General features: G+C 40.3%; 1 protein-coding gene across 1 annotated transcript in view; it reads right to left on the minus strand.

Annotated features, from left to right (window-relative positions):
- CFAP61 (cilia and flagella associated protein 61) overlaps positions 1–24451 on the minus strand; it is a 122840-nt gene that overhangs the window by 11180 nt on the left and 87209 nt on the right. The window contains exons 22-26 of the mRNA XM_026844669.1: positions 22762–23089; positions 22168–22259; positions 18949–19154; positions 2716–2806; positions 1–90 (exon numbers count right to left, since the gene is read on the minus strand). Of these exons, the coding sequence (XP_026700470.1) occupies positions 1–90; positions 2716–2806; positions 18949–19154; positions 22168–22259; positions 22762–23089 (807 nt within the window). The remainder of the gene's footprint in view (positions 91–2715; positions 2807–18948; positions 19155–22167; positions 22260–22761; positions 23090–24451) is intronic.

Raw genomic sequence — 24451 nt, forward strand, 5'->3', positions numbered from 1 at the left:
GAGGATGGGCTCCTGCAGCAGCGACGGGCAGGGGCTCTGCTCCTCCTCGTCCTCCGCGGGGGGCTCGGCGGCGGGCGGCAGCCTGGGCACCTGCAAGGTAGAGCCGTCAGCCGGCGGGGCCCCGGGAGGCGTCCCCGAGACGCAAAGGGTGACGACGGCCGGGACCGAAAACGGCGTGAAAACGTGTTGGGGCCGAGACGCGCATGGCAGCGGGAGGGTGCGGAGCACGGCTGGCACCGGGCGCACCGGCTTCCTACTTCACCGGGTGCGTCCACCCGGGAGCGCAGTGGCCAGGGCCGCAGGCCTGGTGGCTAGTGCTGCTGGGTTTTAGTCCCTGTCAAAGGACCCGCCTTGCCCACGGCCGCCGAAGCAAGGCTGGCACGGAACTGAACCAACGTCTTCATGGGTGAGAAGCTGCGGTGGTGCCCGACCTTGTCCGCCACGGCCTTGCCAGACGGGCTCCTGGCCCTCACTGGGGGACATGCCCCCTGCCGCCTCATTTACTGGCAGCTTTTAGCTGACTTCTCAGAGCAAGCCCAGCTGCGATTTGAGAATCAGACCATTATTTCTTATTGAGGACAAGTGCCTTTTCTAGAAAATCTCGCGCTGCACATGTGTGCCCTCAGTTTGCTGTAATACTTCAACAGCTGATGTAGGTGCAAAAACCCAGCCCCGCCATCTGCATGTTTGCATAGCTGGAGCTCTGCATGTTGAAATAAACACATGTTTGTGATCCTGTGAAAGGGTAAACATTGCCCGTGCCACCGCTCGGCTTCCAGCGACAGGCAGGAGCATCCCAAGTAAGAGTCACACGTGCACCGAGTGCGGTGTTGGGGTGACCCATTCAATACACAGACTAAAACCACGGTCCCTGTGCCTGCTATAACTGGCTTGCCTATGCATGTATTTATTACTATTAGTGAACACTTCTGTAAATATTATACCTAAGTGCATGAGACTCATTCCCAGTTTCTGTACAAACTAACCAGAAATGTCTGACTTCTGTGTATTTCCATTCACGGTTCTTAAAACATCTCTGTCAAAGGGGTATTTTTCCCTCATTTTTTACATTTCATTACTAGTTTATCTGCACGCTGAAGTGAGCTGGAATATGAGCAACAGGAAGCAAAGACAGTAGGTCTCTTGCCCCACATAGAAATACAGCCAGTCATGAGGCATTTAAGATCTATTCCATAAGGGCATGGTACCTACTATGTATTTAGCAACATGCCTTGAAGCGACACCCAAGGATGGCGTCACATATAAATGCGACATTTAGTAAATATAATTAAAATCACCATGAAGAAAATCCAAATAAAAATACAAAAAGTAAAGACAAATTTGCATTCAGATGCAGATACTGTCATCTGTGTTCATGTAAGCAATTCTGACTCACAGAGGTGCTTTCAGTCCATTCAGTGAGGCTATTTTTGCGTATCAGGACTACTGCAACAAGAAAAGGGTAAGGCAAGCCAGTCTTTAATTTGTAGGATGCCAATTCGCTTTCTCTGAAGTTGTTCTCACTTTCAGCATGTGAAATGTGGTTGAACGATGGCAAGAAAAGCACTTCTCATCAGGCTTCCCATTCTACACAGAATTTCATTTTGTGTTCTTTCATAGATGTCTTCCACAAGAATCTAAAATAGACCTGCACAGAGGCACTTTCTGTATCGTGACAATAGGAGGAAAATTGCATCTGGCCCTTCTGGGAGGATGCAGGGGTCGAGCGTGTGTGTGGTTACAGCTGTGACATAGGACAGCACGCCAGTTTGGGCCACGGAAATGGGTGGGCTACAGTCTACACAACGTCCCTTCCTTTTGCTGACCTGCCTCCATTTACAGTCATTTGTTTGTTTTCTGCACAGTTAAAAGCTCTGTGAGCAAATACTTAAAAAATACTGCCATCACACGGAACTCCACTGCATGAAACAAAAGCAAAAGCTGCCATGAGAGAGAGGGTAAATTGGTCCCAAGTAGAGGGTTGGAAGTATTGAGATCCAGACGGCAAATTACGTTTGAGATCTGCTAGAAATTCATCAGGGGGTGGAGGAGGCAGTTCTTGGGGCTGTTGGAAATCTGCAGCTAGCACTTCTTTTTGTGGAGCACAGTGGACTTTGGATTTTAAGCAGGCAAAGTTACAGGCTGCTGAGACTTTATGCCTCCATCTACGGTACTAAGGCCAAAGCTGCAAACAGCATTAGCAAACATTTTCATTTCATCCTTATTCAGGAAATCCACTCATCACTGACAAAGCCAGTTGCTTTCGCTCTTTCAGCTACAAAAGCTATTCCCTGTAGGTGTTGAAAAAACTACCTCTCATAGGTTCAGCTGAAACAGGTTTAGGATGGCCTGTAGCGTATTCGTATTAATGTTAACATTAATAAAACCAGGGGATAACTGAACAAATAAGCCTCCAGGTTCTGCTGGGTATTTGTACTAAACTGCACGTGTAATGCAAAAATGCTGTGAAGGAAAACAAAGCAACTTAAAAGTTCTGCCGGCAAATTTCACAACATGCCCAAATAATGAAACTGAACAATATGCTGCACTTGGTGAACCCCCTCTGTGAGGTACAGGATCTGCTCAGGTTTCCCAGAGGAAATAGCTAAGCAGAAACATAAAGCTTTAGAAGAAAGATGGGAGCAGAAACCAAAGTGAACAACTCTAACAAATTGCCTAAATAATAAAACGCACTCGGCCAGTCATTTTTCTTACCTGTTCCGACATCAGGATTTGGCGCAGCTCCTTCTTGAGATCAATAAACCGATCGTGATAGATGGCCATGGACCAAGGTTCCCTGAAGTAGCTGGTTAAAAAAGAAGAAATTCAGTTATCTTGTGAACCTCTCATTAACGACTAATAAAGTATTTACCTGTTTTTTTTGCCTTTATAAATTACAGTTCTGGACCCATCATGATCGTTTGTTCATGAAATGCCTCCCGTAACAGCATGGTCAATCAATTCTTTTAATGGATGTTCCTGATGTACAGCCAGCTTCAGTAATTACATTTAAAGTGGCTTAATTCAGAGCTGTGGCAAGACCCAGTGAAGAATCCTGATTTTATCAGAATTTAAAAGCCTGAAGACCTGTAAAGAACGGTGTCTCCATTATCTGTCCTCATTTGAGAAAAGCAGATTGCAGGATTAACTGAACTGCTGCATAAACAAATTAAATTTGTGTAGACAATGACACAAATGTTGTTCATCATTAAGGTTTCTGGATTAATAAAGGCCAGAAAAACAGGCCACCACAGTGTTGCAATATGTTCTTTGCACTAGTACGCTGAAGCTAAATTGAGCCTATTCTAGGAGGAAGCTCTTGTAACTTTTTCTTTAAGTGACAGCATTCATGACAGCATTCTTTTGTGAAAAAGGAGTAAAAGGATGGAGAGGACATGACTCGATGTAGAACCTCAAGGCTGTAAATATAATTGGAGGCAGCTAGATTACAAAGCTGTGATTTATTTCTCTTTCCTCTATAATGAAAAATAATTTTTAGAGCTTCAGTGAGATGCTCTGTGTGTAACTTGTTAACTGGAGTCAGGAGGGGCACCGCATTCATCCCAGTAATGACTGAACAGATGTCAGCAGGGTCACCCAGGAAGTTTTAAGATGGGTGCGTTTGCATGGCTGCGATCACTGCGTTCTCGTATTTGGAGTGGCAGCAGCATGCTGTCAACGTGTGTGCTATCGCTTGATTCAGTTGCGTGGTCTTTAAATGAACATCTGGATAAAACAAAAGGTGCTACACAAGTTTAACAATTCTGACAGATCTGTCTACAGAAAACTAATGTGTGGTTTCCTTTTTGCAGAAGGGTTGGTTTTTTTTCATTACTGTCAAATGGCAGGATTTACCCCCCCTCCACTCCTTGAATGAAACTTCAGATCTCACTAATGCCCTGCACAATTAAGAACACTTTGTGCACCTGGCAGAACTTTGCTTGTTTTTTTACGTGTTCATCCCATCATAAGCTCTCTCCCCCCTTCCCACTGTGCTGCTTCATCTGTGTTTCTCTTTGTATCGCAGGCTGGCCAGAGCTGCCTCTCCTAGACTTGCACAGTGTCCAGCACAGTGGGGCTCTCTCAGGTAGATGTTTTCACAGTATAAATATTTATTGATGCTATTACAAATACTGTGTTCTTGCTATGGTAAGTGCTGCCCAGCCAAGGAGTGTCTCGTAGCATGTTAACACGACTGACACTACCTATTCATTCAGATATGAAATGTTAGAAAAGATGTGCTCAGTTTCAAGTACCTTTATTTAAGTAATTATATACCTATAATGTGTGCAGGGAGCCAAAGAACCAGATATCCCCCAGATATTTCAAAACCTTTCAATTTCAGCAGAAAAACACCACCCAACACAAACGTTTAACTCAATGTTGACATTAGATAGCAAAGCAGGGAAAAGGGGGGTGTTATGCAATAATACATTAAGATAATTAAAGACTCTCTAATTTTACTGATGTACCCTGCTAAAAACCATGTTCCACTGGCCAAACATTTTGTTTTCAAGCTGGCATCATAATTTTAATTCTAACCCTGATAAGGTGATTTCACCTCTTGATTGAGGCACATCTTCCAACTGCCTTACCTTCGTTAAGTTGTTCACCTACCTCACTAAGATGTTGCATTAAATGTTCTTTATGAAAAGTTTCAGGGGTGCCATACATTACCGCTACTCTTACCAGCTCAGTCCATAACTGCATTTTTAACTGCTCCTGTCAATATTCACAGATTTGGAGCTCAAAACCTGCAATGTGTCACCCAGTTTACAATATTTGATGCAAATGAAATGTGCTTTTTTGGGGAATGGAGAATGTCATGTCTGTATTTTCTAGATAGGCTGCCAAGAGGACCTACCAGTAAACAACATTTACTCCCAGATTTCCTTTACTTCCCTTCACCTGAAGAAATGTAACCACCAAAGGCAATTTAAAGACATGCTTCACAGAAACAATTCAGCTGGCTCTGTGTTTTGATCTATTTATCTCCTCAGTTAGAATCACCTTTCTAAAGGGGCACATGGCATTTTTGAGAAAGCAGATCTACATATGGCTGCTAAAGGGAAGTTTAATAATGAAAAAACCCATTTGAAGCCAAACCAACAAGTTGACTTTCTGAGGCTCATTCTGAATTTTATTACCACTTCAGCAGCAGTCCCTCAGGGCAAGCTGTAGAAGGCTTAAAAGTATAATGCTCTTCAGTATACAAGATGAAGCTGGCATGCTACCAACAGAGGCTCAAAGGCTCCTCAACTATCATGAGAACGGCATCTGCCACATGTGTTTGCACCATTTAGTCTTTCATAACCTGCCAGAGTGATCAGGCTAAATATGTACAAGATGACAATGTTTGCCAGGAGCATAACGGGTTTTCAAACTTGGTCACTTCCTAATGGGGATCCCCTGCTGGCAGACTTTTATATCAACAGAAGCTATCATGGGAAGGCATTTGTAACGAGATGGGATGAAATGGTCTCCTTTTGAAGACAATAAGCAACATCCTTTTTGTTGCTAGGAAGCTGGTCTCGCCTTTCACTGACAAACAATATTTAAAGTCTGTTCTGCCCCATTTGTGATGTGTAGCCTACATTAGATGAAAGAGAAGAAGGAGGAAAATATTTAGTGGTGTCCTGTACAAAAGACATGGAATCCTTCCCTTTTCAAGAGATACAATAAAATGGACAAAGTTGGCCACTGCTAGCAAGCAAAAATGGAGTATGCATGCTCATGGCTTTCTGTCTGAGAGCTTTCTGTATTTATTTTCCGTTTGATTTGCAACCACACACTGCTTTTGGAGAACAAGGCCTCTGCCTCTCTGAAAGCTAATTCTGACACTGCTGTACGTCTGTGGTGTATCCTGGCACACTAAAGCAGAGGCAGCCAGGACCCGTGACCCTGAGCTCCAGCAGCATTTCTGCCGCCTCAGTCAGGACTAACAGCACAAGATGTATCACTGAGAGCCAGAAAATCTTAAAAACTGAATGAAAAACGTTCAGAATAACATACTTTGTTCATATAACAACAAAACAAAAAGCAAGATACAAAGTTAAAAAAAAATAATTGGAAGTATTTATAAATAATTTTAAATCCCAAGACAAGAAAGTAATGGCAGAAAGGTGAAGGCCAGCTCTGTAGAGTGATCTTATCTACTCTGGTAGACCTAATCTCTTTTATCATTTGCAAGCTTGGTGTAACTGTAATATACAGACCAGTTTTATCACACCATTGCAATGTTTTCCAAACTTCTGCAAGTTGGACTTCCCTTCACGAAAACAAAGCAAAGCAAAGCCTGAATAATTTCCACTTATATTATTAAAGATGAGTTTCTGAGGACCGTTGCTGATTTTGTCTTTATGTATTTCATATTGGCTGCTTTTCTTGGAAAATCTCAGCTGAGATCTTCTCCCAAAAAAAATTCATTGGTGGAAAGAGAAACTGAAAGCAGTGCTATGAATGTATTCGACATGACAAAAAACCCCAGAAACCAATTTTTAAAAAAGGTTTGATTTTCTCATTCCTCTTAACATGAAAGTAAATCTCATTATTACTGCCTGAAAAATAGTGGTTTTCTTTTTAATATGAAAATTGTAATATGTTTTTAATTACTTCCATTCTTTTCTTGCTGCTTCCGTGAGCCTGATGACAGCAGAGATAACTGCTGCCACTGTGGACAGGCCTGTGGGCACACCTTATGCCCTGGGAATGCAGACCTGACGGCTCATTAAACTATGTGGAATAATCCCTCCCTGCAGGTGAGTTTATCAAATTACCAGAGCGAGTATGCACGTCGAGACAGCCATGCTGTAGCGCAGAATCCAGTTAAGGGAATTTAGACTGCGGCCCTAGCAGCCGGCACTGGCTGTTCCCTCACCTGCGCTCCCGGGGACTTCTCTCTGCTGTGAGACTGGGACAAGGTGGGGGCTCTTTAATAGTTCAGAGGGCAGGTGGGCACCCATTCCTTGTGGCAATGCCTTTGAAAAAATCCCCCTGCAGACTACTGGTGCATTATTAGCTACAAATTTTGAGTACGCTGTGTCTGTAGATGTTCTTTCGCTACTCAAAGCTTTTATGGAAACAATAACAAAACCACATTCAGCTCCTTGAATCTCTGCTATCCCTACTCCTTCACTGACACACAAACTCGGAGGAAACAGCTAAGAGTTCAGGAACTCTGAGACAATCTATGAAGTGGTTTGAATCTGTTTGCAACTTTTGTTAAATGTCTCTAAATAATTGTAAATACAGATCTTTTGAAATCACATTCATTTCTTCACAAAGCAGTCTACAATTCCCTAGTAACCTCCCTTACGTCCCATAAACTCAGTGGGACTCTGGCCAGAGTTGTATCTTCCATCATTCAACCCTGTAAGCATATACAGAGCAGCACGTGGTTTTTTAGTACACATTATAAGGCAGAGTCATTGCTAAACTTAATCTCATATTAATCTGTAAATAGCATAGATTCTGCTTTCATCTCTGTAGTTTCCCACATGTAATAAAACATGGTGACTTTTCAAACTGGATGTCCATTTTCTGGGTTTAAATTTGTTTTTTTAAGAATAAATGTCATGCTTGAAATGCAAAATCTCCAGGGCATATCAGCTACATCTGGAAGATAGTCTATCAGTTCTCAAATACTCAGACGTCAGAATATTCACTCATTCCTTAGCACATTTGGATTCTTTAAACTTGAATGACTTTGACAGTTTAAGGAAGCTGAGTTTCTCATGGGTGCTTTTGACACATGATGGAAAAAACACTCCAAATGCGGGTGTGCTTTTGCTGGAGTGTACCTTGTTCCTTTTTGGGTTTGCTACTATCTATTCAGTAAGAAGAAAGCTGCTGCTATTATAAACACCACAAACCAAACCAGAAGGACAAACACAGATGAAATGGAAGGAGCTGGTCAGCTGACATGGGCTCAAGTATAAAACAATTATGCCAGGAGTGCCTATGAAGAGCAGGGAATCCCACTTCCTGGGAGCAGGGAGAGGAAAGTACTGCGGAGGGTCAGGATGCAATGCAGTTTTAATTTACCGGTCATTCTGACATGACTTCACAAACACAGTTTGCAGATTAGCAAGTCTTTTCTCCAACACAAGTGCACATAAGAAGAAATCTCCCATCTTGTCAGGAAAAGAGATGTGTTGTTTTGGGGATAATATACGGATGTTTTTAAAGCTCTTAACTACAAAGATACTGTGATTCCAGTAAAAGATAGAGAGTATTTCCAGATACACCTTGCATAGCTGGATCAGGAATCATAAAGTGTAAATTTAAAGACAATATAAATAAAACCACTGAGCATTGCCTGGTAAATATCATCTGACCAATAATTCTGAAGGACAGCTTGTTTATGTAGGTAAAAAGCAAGACTAATTTGTGTAACATCCCATAAAGCACCACCTGAAAGCACTGTTCTTAATCACAAAGAACATAAAATGTTCCCTGGTTTGCAATTTCTTAAAATTCACTTACAACTGCTGAACAATCAAGCAAATGTTGAACCAACAGCATGGTTATAGCGAGAAAGCTATTTAACTCCTTGCTCTATAGTTCCTACTCACTGAACACCTGTTTGTCCATGCATTTTAGTCACTCCTGTTAAATTTATTAATCTAGGACTCTCTGTTACTGCTCTGACCCAGTAATTAGTGAAATCAATGGTCTGTGGACAGCAAATCTGTGATTTACTTCATTGGGTGGATTTACAAAATAATGATAGTGTTCACTAATTTATAGGCTGACATTTCTTTTGTACTTTTTGATAAGTAAATCATAGAAAGGAAGCCTGTGCTTTTTTGCCACTTTTAAAAGAACTATGACCAAACATGCAATGTCTTTTCTTTGGAAGACAACTGGTTTAAAACCTGTGGTTTACAGAACTGTTTTTTTTTCTGTGGATGCAGTAGCAAAACAGTGCAATGCAACAGATCTTGCAGTTCTTGCTCGAGAAAAATGGCCATTGAATCCAGACCTCGTAGAGGACAATACTGATCCCGCTGGCCCCAGTCCAAAACCTCCCTGGGGCAACTGCAGAGACCTGCTGACTTTTGGGGGGTTGTGGGTCATGGTTTACACTATGTGTTGATTGTCGGCATCTTCAGTTTGCAAATGCGTTACCCATCACGACTGATAAATCATTTCTGGTTTCTGCATTTTTTAATATCCTGGAAATGTTACATTAAAGTGCCGTTACCTGGAGGCACCATCAGAAAGCAGATCTTAGCAATACTTGCTTCACCTTGAGATACTGCAGTTCTTTCCTATTCTAAGTATCCTCAAGAGAGATTCTGTGTTATTGCAGCACTGGAATTTGGTAAAATTTAGATACTTTAACAGATAGTAGCAGTTACTGTGTAGCTCATTCTCACTGAACTGCTCTTTAAACTTTCTAAACTCTGTGCTCTTTAAAATTGATACAAAACCACTGCCGTCTGCTCTTATTATGAGGAAATTACAGTCGAACTTGAAATAAGGTTTATTGCATTTTTTCACACAGTACCATTTCACACGTAATGTATTATGAAAAACAATTAAAAGGAAATTAAATCTGACGCACAACATTGGTGTGCATTGGTATGATTGCTTTTCTACAATTACTTGTTTATGAATTCAGAGTTGAATCATTCATAATGGTTTGCATAATTATTAATATGAATCAGCAAGGTTCGACTGCAAATTAATGTGGCAAGGCTCAGCTGACTAGCCTTTACTTACTAATTTGGACACGGGGACTCTTAGTAACATCGCTTTTCATTAGCAAGTTAGCTGCTCCTTAAGAACTACATTAATAGAAATCTAAAGCCACCTAAAGGGGTCTGCCATTTATATTGATTTGCTATGTAAGTACAGCTTTACCAGTGCACCTTGGGGTTAGCATTTAATTCTGGTAGGAAAAAAGCTGTTAGTGCTTTGATATCCCTTCATGTGTTCCTCTCTCCTTATCCTGTCTCTCTCTTCATAAAAAGCACACAAATTTTCCTCTAATTAGTCTGTAAAGTGTGCTGAGTAGCATTAGTCCCTCTCAGCCATGCTCACTACCTGCCACATTTCCTTTCTGTTTTTTTTCATCCCTGCAGAAAAAAAAAATCTCACTGTCTGCATGATGAACAAAAGCCCAAGGTGGAATCCCTTAAATGTAATCATGGTGTGCTAATGGTACAGGATCCGGCAAATTCCAGACAGCACTGCATTCTAGTATTTCTCTTAATGAACAATCGCTCTTAATTTTTGAAAGTCTGGTTTAAAAACAGCTTTTCTATGTAGCATGCATTTCATGCTTAAATAATCACTGATTATACAGGCTGTGATAAGTTTATATCTTTACCTCGTTCTTTTAAAATTAATACTGAAAACATCAAGTGTTCTTCTTTTTCCTGATACTTGCTATATTGTGAGATTTATTAGAGTTGTGTCAATAATCAGTCCAGGGTGGCATTTCTGCTTAAACTCTCATTAAATGACACTACTTAATAGTTCACTTTTAGTCTAATGTAATCAGTACTATGATGTGTGAATTAAAAGTAGAAAAGATCTAAAAGGTTACTTTAAAATAAGTAAGTGTTGTTCATACCACTCAAAATAATTTTGAGCATTTTGCTTGTACAGCTAATATGAAAAATGTAATGTGAGCATAAATGACAGCGTTTGAGGAGAACAACTAAGGAAACAGCCAGTGATATTATTCACTTCTGTAGTTTCTGGGTGGAATTTTCCAAAGCGTCTTAGTGAAAGGGAGTGTGACTCCCTTCAAGCCTTTCTGTTGTATGCCCGGCAGTCTTGTGTCCCACTGCTTATCAGTACCTGTTGCTGTTGAAGCTGTGCCACTTTGTCTAGAGTATCCCTTATTTTTATCAGGGTGCTTAGCCTCTTGGACAGCAACACCCACCACAGCCAGGCTGCATGCAGATCTTCCAACAGGCATCTGGGGTGGATCACCACAGATCTATGCATGTGTAAGTTGCTTGTTCCCTTCACATGTGAGCACTGAATCCTATCTCCTGTTCTGGCACTGGAAAAAAGTTCCTTTGTCACTACATTGCAGCAAAATCCCCTGTACTTTTTGGTCCCATGCACAGGTATTGCCAGAGCCATAAGCCACCCCCTGATTAATGTTTGCCAATGGAGGCTTCTCTTTTCAGACCTGGTCCCTCATACCACCAGTGCCCACACATATCTCCCAACTCTGGAGAACCCCAAAGCTTGCAGTGGAGATGAGGCACTCAAAAGTTCACCCACATCTTGCTGCAAATAGCTTTGCTATCATGTGATGAACATATGCTCCTCATGGTGCTGCTTGAGACCATTGTGCAGGATAGACAGATTGTCAGTGAGTTAGACAAGTCTCTAAAATGCTGGAAAAACACATTTTTTTTAAAAAAAGAAAAGCAACAAAGCCTTTTTGAGCTCAGCTTGGATGAGTGTGCCTGTAAGATTTCTCTGCTATATATCCTTTAAAATACCCCCTGCTTTCTCGGACTCCTTCACGGGACTGACCCTGTAACATTCCTCAGCTCTCAGTTGGAAAGCCTACATATATATACAGCAAAATCTGAATGTCCAAGACTGCACCCAGGTGGCTCCACGATGCAAACTGAAACGTAGTAAGTACAGATGACTAAAAGCACATTTCTGGTAAGAACTAAATATAAACACAATATAAATAGAACACTTAGTAGACCATGTTATGTGTTATTCAAAACACTTCGATTGCTACCCACATGTTAGTCTATCAGCATGATTGTTAAATGCCGGAAGTGCTTGACATATAGCATCTTATTAACTTCAGCATTACACAAACTTGGTGAATTGGTATGAGATTAAACTTGAGAAGGGGATAGCTGAGCAACACATTTCAGAGGGTGGCTCATAGAAACTGATAGGCATCACAATGTTGCCTCTGACAGGACACTTTGTCATTGTCAGCCCAATTTTGTGTCTTTCCCCCAGTGATACTGCCTTTGCTGTACTTGCTGTCACCAACAGTGGTACTCCTTTGCCTCATCGTCAGTATTACTGCCCTATTAATGTGATGCAACTAGCATCTTCTGTAGGTCATGACTGAAAAGAAGTTCATTAATACAGTATTACAAAATCCCAAGTAGAAAACCACTCACACCTAATTTGATAAATAAGCTACTTAAGTATTTTAGAAACTAGTGGGTCAGACTTTTATGCATTATGTTAGTAGATTTGGTTTTCATTAATGCCAAATGAAGCCTACATGAAGCACTTCTATCTCATATTAAAGGCATGATGCCAGTGAGCATCCGTTTGGTTGCCAAGTATCAGGAGACCCCTCTAATTATCTGTTTTGTACTTAAGATACAGCAGAGGGAGATTCCATCGCTCTGTGGACACGTTCCATAACTTGGCAACTGCCTTACAGTTGCCTTCATCTCAGGAGAATACAAAAGGGTGTAACTGGCTGGTTGCATTCCTCCTTTGTGAAGCACTATGAAGCACTGATGAGCAGTAAGAAATCTATAAGCTTAAAAATAAAAGAAAAAATATTTCAGAGCTCTCTCCCCAGGTCCCTCTTTATCTGCTGCTACAGCAATGGAAAGAATTTGAAGGCTTTCAAGCGAGCACTGGAAACCTCTGAGGGAATGGAAGGAGTATGACAGGGGACACTTCATATGAAGCCTAGTGGAATTTGCTTTCTTTTCCCTTCAAGAGAAGTCTTCCCTGTTGGAAAAAGCCTCACTCTTGGGTGCTCAAATTCCAGTTGAGCTGGAACATTTCTGAGAAGCAACCTTATGGGAAATGAATAAAAATTGCAGAAACTCTTTCCTAAAGTGAATTCCAAATCTAGGGAGTAATGCTATTAAATTTCCAGGTGACATAAAAGGTTTGTGTACAAAATCCTCGCTTTTATTATATGGTGTCTTTGATTCCTATGGTTTTGCCTGCCCTGACATCAGACAACTGTGTCATAAGACCTCTCTGCTCAGGAATGTAATGGCTGAAGGCTCAGGGGTGAGTACACCTACTATGGTGGCATGAGGCTGATGGAAGTGTGGCCATCACTGATGGTAATGGTGCCTTTTTCTTGCAGCACAATGACAAATGAAGATGAGACTTTTCTTCATCAGTAATTATTGCCTTCCAAGGCCCTGACAATTTGCCCAGTAGGCCTTGGCATCCTATAAAACATTCAGAGGGATGAAGTGCATCCTACTGGGGTGCAGTCAAGAAGAGACAGCTGCCTGACTGGATGTGGTCATCTTCTGGCTTAACAGCTTATTTCCTCAGCTGTTGTTTGCATAGGTAGAAACAAAAACATTGGCTCTCGAATTTGTGTTTAGCTAAGTAATGAACAGCCCACTCAGATGCTACTCTGAATTAAGCTGGAGTACCTAACACCTATGAGAATCTGGCTCAAATATGGATGCAGAAGCTTAACTGTACACAATTACTTTTGAAAAAGACTAATATCTGTTGTTATCACATTACTGTCTGTATCGTTGGGATCACAGCTAAGGCAGCTAGGCATTCTGAAGAGCACTGATTTTAACTGTGTAGTTGTAGAGTTGCACCAAGACCACCTTTAAAAATGTCCATAGTACCTTGTCTGCTAAAGGAGAAGAAAGGAGAAGAAACTTTAAAACTCTTTAGTTCCATCAGATATAGTGTTGGCTGGTTTAACTATGACAGCTAAAAGCATTATTTCCCTGAAGAAAACTTTAATTCAAAAGCATTTGAGGCTTCCAGTGAGCTGTGAAAATACTAATACAGAGGAGGGATGTCTAACTCACTAAAAGCTTACACTCCCAAGCGGGCTAGTGCATTTTGTAGCCAACTAACTGTGGCAGTAGAGTCAGATGATTTTATGTTGGCTTTTTTGATTACTGCTTTCTAGGCTGATAAATTCATGAACTTAAAAGTCTTAAAGGGCAGCAGTCTGAATACACATAATCAATTTTAATGTGACTGGGGGCATCGGACTGCTGGTCCTGCAAATCTAGGGGCTGAGGGGCTTCCTTCCCTGGCACAGGACAAGGCTGGGAGAGCAGCCACTGGTGAACCCCTCTAACCTGCACCAGGGGTGGGGCGATGTATGCCCACCACCCTGCCTGGCTTCTTCCATAAAGTACATTCACTGTAGGGGGAATGGAGGAGGTGAGAGGGGTGATTTCAATCTTTCATTGCATTTTGGGTCAAGTCCTACAGCTTTTAATCACGTGGAGATCTCATACTGAGATCCATGGAACTTTTCTCTAACAAAAGGAAATGTTAATCTCATTATTACTGTTAGCTGCAGTTTCACACGCACAACTGGAAGGGGTTACTTCTTCAAGTTAGATGAATCTTGAGGGCCTGTTGTTAATGTTAATTTGAAAATGGCACTGGCACACTATGGTCAGGAAATCCGGTATCATGGGGTTAACTTTCAGCCCTTATACCGAACGCAAATCAGTGAGGAAATTCATTGCTAGGTGCAGTCTCTAATTATTTAAAAGATAATTTGCATGCTACACAGAAATAAATTAGCTCCCAGGTGACAGCTGTTCCACTGTGTCCATTCCTGGAATTAGATGCCATGCTGAGAAATCTAAATGCCGACCAAAAGATTAAAACATTGTACTTTCTTGCCATATAGGAAGGCCCTCCCCAAAATAGAGGCATAAAGAAGGAAGGAGGGGAACAAACCCTGGTTTCAAACCAGCAAGTTTAGAAGCTTAACTAACAAAACAACGTTTTCAAGGTCTACATTTTCTTTTCCCTAAGGGCACTTCACATCTTGCTAGAAGATACTGCAAGTGGATGTAAGTGTAATGTGTAGTAGTTTAAAAGGGTTTTTTTCAAAGCCAAAGAGAGAAATTTAGTCCTAACATCAGGTTTGCATTCACACAGTCATGTGAGATCATTATAGACCACGCGAACACCACCCAAAACAGTTTTCCTTCTTTTTATCACACACAGAGAAATCAACAAATGCATTTTCATATTCCTTGCCAAAAGAGACCAGACACCACTTTTTATCTACATAAAAGCCTCAGGACAATCTTCATCTCACAAGAGATGCTAAAATGTCTTTCAATTTCATCGTTTTCTAATAGATAATCTCCTCATGGCTAGGTTTTAATGTTGTATATTGTGTATATATATATATATATATATATATATATGTGTGTGTGTGTAGATTGTATATAACATTGTATTATGTGGATGCATATGTATTGTATATGTGATATGATATATTATGAGACTACTTTATATTGCCAGCCTTTTTCCACTGCTCTACCTCCTCCTGAAAGAAGCCATTTTCTGTGCCAGTTTGCTTTGTGCTAGGACCGTTATGTTGAGATTACAGGCAGTTTGCTTCCTCCTCTCACTGTCTTTTCCTTCTCTCACTAGTACTTTAATTCCACCTTGGCTGACTGCAAAGGGCTTTCCCTTTACATCAGTGGGTTACTCTTGTCTCCCACCTGTTAAACTAGCTAGAGAATGTATTCTCATAGTATAGACATTTGGAACAGAAATATCAAGACAGATATGAATGGAAACGTGTGTGAGAGTGTGTGAAAGCACCAGAAGAAACAAGTGAGCAGAGATTAAAGAACAGCATATGTTAATTTCTATAGAGCAACATGTGATTTCATTCAAATGACCAAATACAAGAAGAGAAGGAACAAACCTATCTAAAGATAAGGTATAAAGAAGATTAAAAATGGGACTGGAGGCAATAAAATAACCAGATAAGAAAAACCTGGCAACAGGAATTTTGCCACAGGCTAATGAGAGGTGAGATGAAATAATGAGACAAAAGATCCCAAACAACATCAACATCTAACGGCTGTAAAAGACAAGTCCAAAACTAGTTCATCATCACTAAGAAAAGCTCAAGAGATGTGATGAGGACCTGATCAGTGGCATCCCTCTGTGTGGCACACTAGTGATCCTGGCCAGACACCCTGGACACACAGGTTGCGGGGCCTGTGAGTGTGCGGCTGTGAGAGAACACCAACCTTGCACAGCTTCAGGTCCCAGTGAGCAAAGACCAGATCAGATACAAGCAGTCTTGTGGGACCTGATGACTACCCCCAGTGAGTGTAGATGCTGCCATCAGAAAAAGCTGCACTTCTTACTCTCATCATGTTGACTGGCCTGTCTCATCCTATTAACAGATCATCACTGGGATCTTCATCTCTCCAGAGATTTTTAAAATCTCTGTGGATGTTCAGAACTTGATCTTGTAATCCCCCGATCAGCTTATGCACTGTGTGGGGATCCTATCACGATCATGAGAGCAAGGGAGGCTAATACACTCTTCATTTCTCTCATGAAGAAATAAGCTGTCCTTTCATAAAGTTAATGTCTCATCTCTTCAAAATCTGTGCGCATAGCTATCAAGAGGGCAGGTGAGTGCAGCTGCACTGAGGTCCTTGGGCTGCGCTACATCAACAGAAAGGGAACAAATGTTGTTTTTTTCAAGATCAGGAAAATACTGCTGCCTGTGTTGCAGGCAGAAATCCCAAAATAAGATGATTTTTTCTTCCAGACTTTGATACTGGTGTGAAACACTAGTACATATAACAACTGACACTGTAACCCCATCTGGGCAAACAACAAAGGTGTAAGTGTCTGGCAACATTTGTGGTTCACAGAAAAGATTATGTCACCACTGCATTTGCATTTGCACTGTGAAAAAGACTGATGATACCTTGCCATAACCTGAATATTGAGTTTGTTCCAGTGCTCAAATGTATTATCTGATCAGCATCAGCTGTGACAAGGAAAGAAAATTACCTGCCGTCTTAGCCCATATCTCATACAATTGTGTCATCCTCCTTCAGTTTCTACTTAACACCTATTGACAATATACTGTTTATGTGAACTTTACATTTGCTGTGCACCATTCCTCTCTTGTAAAACAAACCCATCATTTTCTATAAATCAAAATCAATCCCTGTAGCAGCAATAATTCACAAGTTTCACGCTCCTCTCAGCAGAGGCATACAAAGGTCTCCTGAAGTGCAATTTGTAAAAAAGTGTTTTTGTCCAAGAAACTTTTAAGCCTCACAGTTGAAGTCTGGGTTCATCCTGTCTTTCAGTACAAGATGAGAAGAAAAAAATGAGGAGCTGGACTCTCTATGATTTACAATGAGCAGAGACTGCAGGAAGAGGACTGAAAAACACATCAGAAGAATTGAGAGAACTGCACATCCAGTCCCAGTGAAGCCCTGAGTCCTTTTCAGGGGAGTTCACCCTTTGAGACAGCAGCTGATACCACTGTTCTCAAAATACAGCATACAAACCAATCTTTTGTCACTAACTGAAGGGCTTGGCTGGATCCCCCCTCCTCCTCAATTTTAGCAGTCATTCTCATTTCTCTGTCCTTAGCAGTGTACAATGCCTCATACATATTTCTCGGAAGCTTTTTGACACTGAACCAGCAGAAGCACAAAAGCTGCAGAAAGAGGTACAGGAATTCAGAGGCTCTTAAGTCCCTGTCTCAAGGTATCAGGTGCTTCTTTCCTACAGATTTTTTTGCATCACTATTTAATGCAAAGTTTCTTTTGGACCACAGCACATCCTTTACAGCAAACTTTTATAAACTGTTACCTAAATAACATTGTTTAATCTGAAAATTTTGCTACCATTCATGCCTTTCTGATATAAAATATAAAAATCAGACCTGGAGACTTTTAAGGCACCACTATCAGCTTTGATAAACATTTACCATTTGTTCCTGTGCTTAGCTTTCTGTCTCTAAACCAGCTTATGTAATGTGGTATTTCACTCTTCTAGTTGTGGCAATTTAGGTTCCCAAGCCACCACTTGTGAGGGATTTTCTAAAATGAAAATCAAAATAAGATGTATTGGCAAGTTCTTCTTTACCTCCTGTTTCAATTACATGCTCAAAGCATTCTACCCCATGAATGAACTCAAGGTTGGGGGTTTTTTTTCTTTTTGTTTGTTTTGTTTTTAAATCAAGCCTGACCTCAAAATCACTTGTTTTCACTGAGGTATAAAGAACAACACCATTTTGAGTTTTCAGGCCAGGTAATATTTTTATGATATGAAATTCTGGAGAAGTAGCAGAAGATTAAAGATATGGTAGATCTAATTTTTTTCAGATACTTCATAATAGCTTCCTTAATTAAGTTTGCATTTCCAAAAGCAATGAAAAATTCTCTCAGAGGAGATGGCACATATTTCTTGGCTAGAAATAGGCAGGCTCTTTAGTCTCTCCTACCACTTGAGAGACCTGCCTTGGAACACCTTGTCCCCAGGACTGCCCTGCACTTGCTTGGGCAGGGGGGAGCACCTTGGAAAATCTGCAAGACCTGTTTGATTGCTGCAGAGTGCTGTGGTGGGAGAAGTGCTGCAAGTTGGATGGGATACCTCCAGTAAATATGCTGAGTCCTGACACAGGCTCCAGCTATAAGATCAAGTTAAAATAACTCCCTTACACAGAGAACACAGTCCAGAGGATAAACTTTATGGTTTATTTTATCACCAGATAAACAGGCAAATTGTTGAGTGTGACTATCATCATGAGTAATTTAAAATATCCCTAATAATCTTTGGCTTAGAAGTTTCATTCAAAGTGACAAAAATACTGACTTTTAAAAGAGACTTCTGAATAGGAATCTTCAATAAAAAAAGGATTGTTCAGGTTCAGCTTCATGAGTTAAGCCTACTGAATATTCTAAGCAAAAGTTATAAAGATACTGATATACTCTTTCATCTGAAAGATGGTCAAGTGAATCACTGCTCCTTCTCTAAATAAATCTCAGACACAGCTCTTTCCAGGAAGGTCTTCAGAGATTGCGTTACCACTGTTAATTTTGTCAAATAGTGGAAAACGTTTTTAAAAAAAAAATCTTTCTTTTGTTCTAAGGGAAAACAGCCAGACTATAAATGGTAATGAAATAAAACAAAAATTCTGCCAGAATGTAGATTTTATGCACAACGTTGAGTTTATCTTACCTGTAAAGATCTGTGATCTGCCCTTCATTCCAGCGATAATAAAGATCATTAAGAAGACGCTCATGCTGTCCATACAAGGAAATGTAGTTGGAGACAGGAAAGGGTTCCTTTGAAAAGCAGGTGATGCTATCTACCATACTATATTTGTTGATATGCATCCTGAAATAATTCCCATGTCTTGCCTCCCCGGTTATAATCTCCATCCCCTGAAACAGAAAATGTAAGAAAAGATGTGGAGATGGAACGAACACCTGACTTGGCATATGTACAGGATCAGCTTGGGTTTCCTAGCTGGTATGTACCATTTCTTAAAATCCACCACCCTTTTTTTTTTTTCATCAAGAATACCCATTCCTGGTAACATGGCTTATACAACAAGGCACTTTGCTATGGTTTGGACACATTTTCCATGTGGTTTAGACCTTGATTAACTACACACAAAACTGTGCAGCATATGACTGTGTGCACAGGACGGGCTTTGGCTACGCAATCCTGAGTGCCATTTCAGACACCTGAGGGTATCTGGGCCATCTGAACTGCACTGGCAGTTATGACACAGGATCCGTGGGAGACCTGTGACCTCCTGGAGCAGCAGCTGGAAGTCAGGAGGGATGCCCTGGGGCATCCCAAACAACACTAGATGCTTCTGTTTAGGCAACTGAATTGAACTCTATTCATCCTAATTTATTATACGAGTCCATACTATTGCATACACATGGCATATCATAATTTACTATAGGATGGGTGAAGAACACACTAGTATACTTTTCTCTCCAGATTTATAACTATACACATATAATTTTATATATGGATATACAAACAGTATATGTGCAGAGTCCAAATTTATGGCACATTGTAGAAGGCGTGTGACTGTAGGCAGAGGGTTGATACTATCAAGTTAATTGGTTACAAGCAAACTTCAGTGTTGCAACTCAAAGATTTATCACATATCGATTAATCAATTTTGGCTTTGTGTAGAAGTTTTCCAGGAGTCAGAGGTGTGATGGGTTGGAACAGCCTTACAACAAAGAAAGAAATACCAAGAAAGACCCTCTTCAGTTCTGAAACAAACTTCTAAATTTTATAAATGTCACTATGTACTCCTGCAACTGCAGGAGGCTGGACTTGATCTCTTAGCACATATCCTTCAGGGTATGTTCTAGACTTTTAAATGGTGAATTATTATTGCCTTTAAAATATATATATATGCATACACATATATATGTATGATTTAGAATTGCTCTCGGTGACTCCCTCTTGCTAATTTGAACAGAGGCTGCCAAGGGTTGCTAACACCAACTCTACTATCAATAAAGGAATAATAATGTTCTATATTGATGCTCAAACTGTAGCATTTAGTTTCAGCTAGTTCAATCAATCCCTTAAAAGACAAATATGTAAAAGTTTGTTTCAAACCTCACATTGCAGTGGTATGATCAAATAGCTTGAAGCTATTTTTTAAAGCTGTATTCATGTTCCAGTTTTATATATTTCTAAAACCTGTTGCTAGGCTACAGTAACCTTTGTTACTTCCACATCTCTCGGCTAATACATTTCACTAGCTTCTCATACTTCTGTCTTAGGAAATTCTTTTAGGATTTACATGAAGTTCCTGGAGTGGCTTTAAAGATGTTCCCTTTTCAGACAGCAGGTAATCAAAGCTGCAGCAAAAGAATTCTAGTCATGTTCTAGCAATCTGGAGTGACAAAACCCAATTTTTCTCTCCCTGATAGTCCTATCTGCTTCCCAGTACATGCTGCTGTAGACAGCTCATCCTGGATCTACAAATCTGGAAAACAAGGAGAGCCATTCCTTCCACCAAAGCATAGATTCCTTTTTTTTTAAAAAAATAATCTCTTTCTATGGATCATTTCTGTCTGAGTTTTAAAAGCACTGAAGTAGTCTTTTAAAAGCCACTCTTTACATCGACTACAAGAATGGGTTTGATGCAGAAATCCCTGAGGAAAAACGTATCTGTATGAAACAGAAGCTTGCCCGGCTGGATGGTTCTCTCTGGCTTTAAAATGCAGGAATCTAGTCCTTCTCTTATTTCACAAGTCAGGTTCTTCACTAAGAGAAGCGCCTCCACGTTTGTATCATGGGACAGTCTCCTATGTAGCCCAACTGCATGAAGTGCTTCCCTCCTTCCTGTTCAAAGATGACTCTCATGTTTGCAGCAGTAGCTATTTCTAGCAAAGAAGTATGGAGCATCCCTTCCAGAATATATTCTTTTCCAACTAGTCAAGAAATCAACTGAATTTCACTGATAGACTGTGAAGTTTTATCATCTGTATGCATTTATAGCACCTTACTGCAGGGTGGAAAGAGGTTAAGTGCTAAGGCTGAAAGCATACTTTAGTGAAATCTAGCTAATACAATCCTACGGCCTCTTTATAGGAATTGTGCATCTTTTTAGAAAGCCAAATATCAGAAATTATGGAAACAAACATCTAAGAGGTATGGTTAGTTATGTAATTCCTATTTGTTCACCAGCTGTACCTGATGTATATGATGCACCCAGGTTTAGCTGACTGGATTTGTTCTTATGCAAATCTGATGGCAAATACCACCACTACCTTGATAAGCTGTGTATTAAATACATGCCAGGAACTTGGAAAGCAACATATTCCATATGACTAAGAAAATTACTTCTCTCTCTCTCTACACAATCAAGCAAAAAGAAAGCCATTCTGAAAAAGAGACTACTGAGGAAAAGCCAACATGATAACCTCCCAACCTGTGCTGAGGCAAATGGCTCAGGAACCAGGTACAGTGCTGAGCCACCAACTCTGGAAAAAAGGGGTCAAGGAGTTGAGCTGTAATGCCCTACTAGGGAGCTATTTGAACCCAAAGTGCTACAAATAGTAATGAAGAGTTCAGAGCATTAGGACTTAAGAAGTATTTCCTGGCTTCAAGGACCAAATGCCACTTTGGTTTCCACTGATTTCATGATAAAGTAATTAAGAACTGCATTAAAGAAGTTAATCAGATAATCTTATCTATATGTATTTCACATTTACAATATGACAGTGGACTGACATTAAAATAAATATTTTTCAAGTAATCAGAGATACATTTTTATGTGGTTTGTTCCATTGCAGAGTTTACTGGTAAGTCCCAGCTCTGGAAGGTCATGTGGTACTAATGCACATACCTGTGCTATCCTAAATAAGAACATCTTTCCAAATGGAGAATGAAACAAAGAAAAGTGTAACTTACATGATCACACAGTGCAAGTTCTAAGTCCAAGTGGATAGGGATTTCTGGTTTGGAAATACACAAGTAATTATAACCTCCAGGAAGAACACCTCCTGCCAAAAATGAAAGTATGAGATTTATTAAATCATAAATGAAGAAAATAAAGTATGTATTTGTTCTTCTCCCATAATCTTTTGTTGTTGCTCTTTACTAAATGGCTCTAAAAAGAAAACAAAGAACTTGTTTTGTTTTGGTGGACTTCACGTTAGAAACTTTTTTTGGGCACTCTTATACATGCTGGCGCCGTAGCCACACATTGAAAAGTTCTGATTATAGTTTTATTGATCTTGAACTTGGAATAAAGACACAGATTTTCACTGGAAACACTCCATATTTACTGCAATATTAAATGAAAGCACAACTTGGTCTGTTATTGGCAAAAATATACAGCATGAGCTTTTACTGCAACTCACCTCTCCACTGACTATATAAGGAGCTTTGAGGACTTCACTGCCGTTAGAAGGCACCTTAGGTGAGATGAACCTACCTTTATTACATAACAGCAAAACCACCAAAGAGGGTATGAAAGTATGACAGAAATCCATTTTGACATACCTTTAATTTTACACCCTTTGTACATGGGGATGAGTCTGTCTGTGCCTTCTGGTGGGTTAGAAAAGGGCTTAGAGGTTGGATCAAAGATATTCAGCATAGATGCAGCAAGCTCAAAGCCAATCTCTTTTGAATTGAAGTTGCTGTGTGTCCATTCATCTACATAGTATCTCCTGGAGTATTTTGTTAAAGGACCTGCAGCCCTGATACTGACATCATTAGTGCAGAATTTGGTATCGATCACAAGTCTTCCATCAAAAACAAGGCAAGCATCATTAATTGCCTTAAAGGTTTCATAATCCACTGTCCTGTAGGCAAAGCTAAAAAATGCCTAAAAAAAGAGAGAAGTAAATTATATATTAGTTACTGGATAATTTTAGAAATCAAAACGTATGCTTTGTTCTGAATGTTACTTATTTTAAAAAACAAGAACATGAAAAAAACAAGGATGATTTTACATACACAAATAAATCCTTCTGATTCAGTATTTACAGCTACTAAAATTAAAAACAGTAGAGAGAATTACTAGACTCATGTACTTCTGGTTATTAGATAGGATTTATTTTAAAAACTCCAATATTAACAATGTCAAATAGCCCGAGTGATAGCCTGAGCAGATGTGCGTATTTTTGTGTTAGTATGAGCATGTGAAAGAGACTTGAAGTCTTTATGAAGTTGGTTTTCTTCTTTCAAATGTTCAAGCCAAACTGAAACCCTAAGTAACAGAAAAGTACAATGTACTTTGCAGTTTAGCAGGATAACTGTATATTACAAATATTTTTCCAACTGTTGTGCTTAACTGTTTACCAACAAACTATGCTACTATGGTTACCAGCACAGGGATATTCAATGAAAGAGAAAGATAGGAAATTAAAATTGTTCAGAGGAAGTGTCATCCTCATTCAAACTAGAGCAGCAGAATTTAAGTCAGTGAAAGCTGTGGAGACCAAGAAGTTTGTGAGAGGTACAAAAGGACTGAGTATTTACATGAAAATGAAAGCATTCAGATTTCTTACACTTGATAGTGACATAAATTTTGGAAAGCATAACCAAACTTTGTCAGGAACGAAACACATCTCTAACTATTCCAGATCTGGATAATACTTGCTTTAGGAGGCAGACTACTCTGTACCCCCTTTGTGCTTGGGACTACTGCGCCCGCAGCAGCTGGAGCTGGTCACTCTCGGAGACAGGGCACAGGTCTTCTAGATCATCTAGATCTAGATCATCTAGATCGTCCAGGTCAGCCCAGAGGAGGCTGTGTCCATGAGTAAAGTACTTGGTGCAATTGGCAGTTGGCTACTGAATCTGGTGATGAGCCCAGCAGATACCTATTCACTATGTTTTGCTTTGTGGGACTGAAAAAAGAGTGACTTTCATTCTGTAAAAACACTGCCTGCGCTGTCTTACTCCTCCTTATAGAACTAACGCTGAGGTAGGGATTTATCTTGGGACCAGCATATACTGAAGCCACAAGCTCATCTTCTCCGCAGAAATATTTAAAGGGTGCTGAAAGAAAATCACCCTAAATCCTTAAATTCCTCCTCTAAGTCTCAAAGAAAAAAGCTAGTGATAATTCCCTTCTGTCTTCCTGTGGCACCTTCGTAGTCCCTCTCCTGGGACATGAAACAGATCAGACCTCATGTCCCCAAAACAGAAACAGAGGCAGCACCACTGCCACAAGCCCTGCAAA

This window comes from Athene cunicularia, assembly GCF_003259725.1.
Source record: "Athene cunicularia isolate RWA chromosome 3 unlocalized genomic scaffold, athCun1 chr3_part1, whole genome shotgun sequence".
NCBI lineage: Eukaryota > Metazoa > Chordata > Aves > Strigiformes > Strigidae > Athene > Athene cunicularia.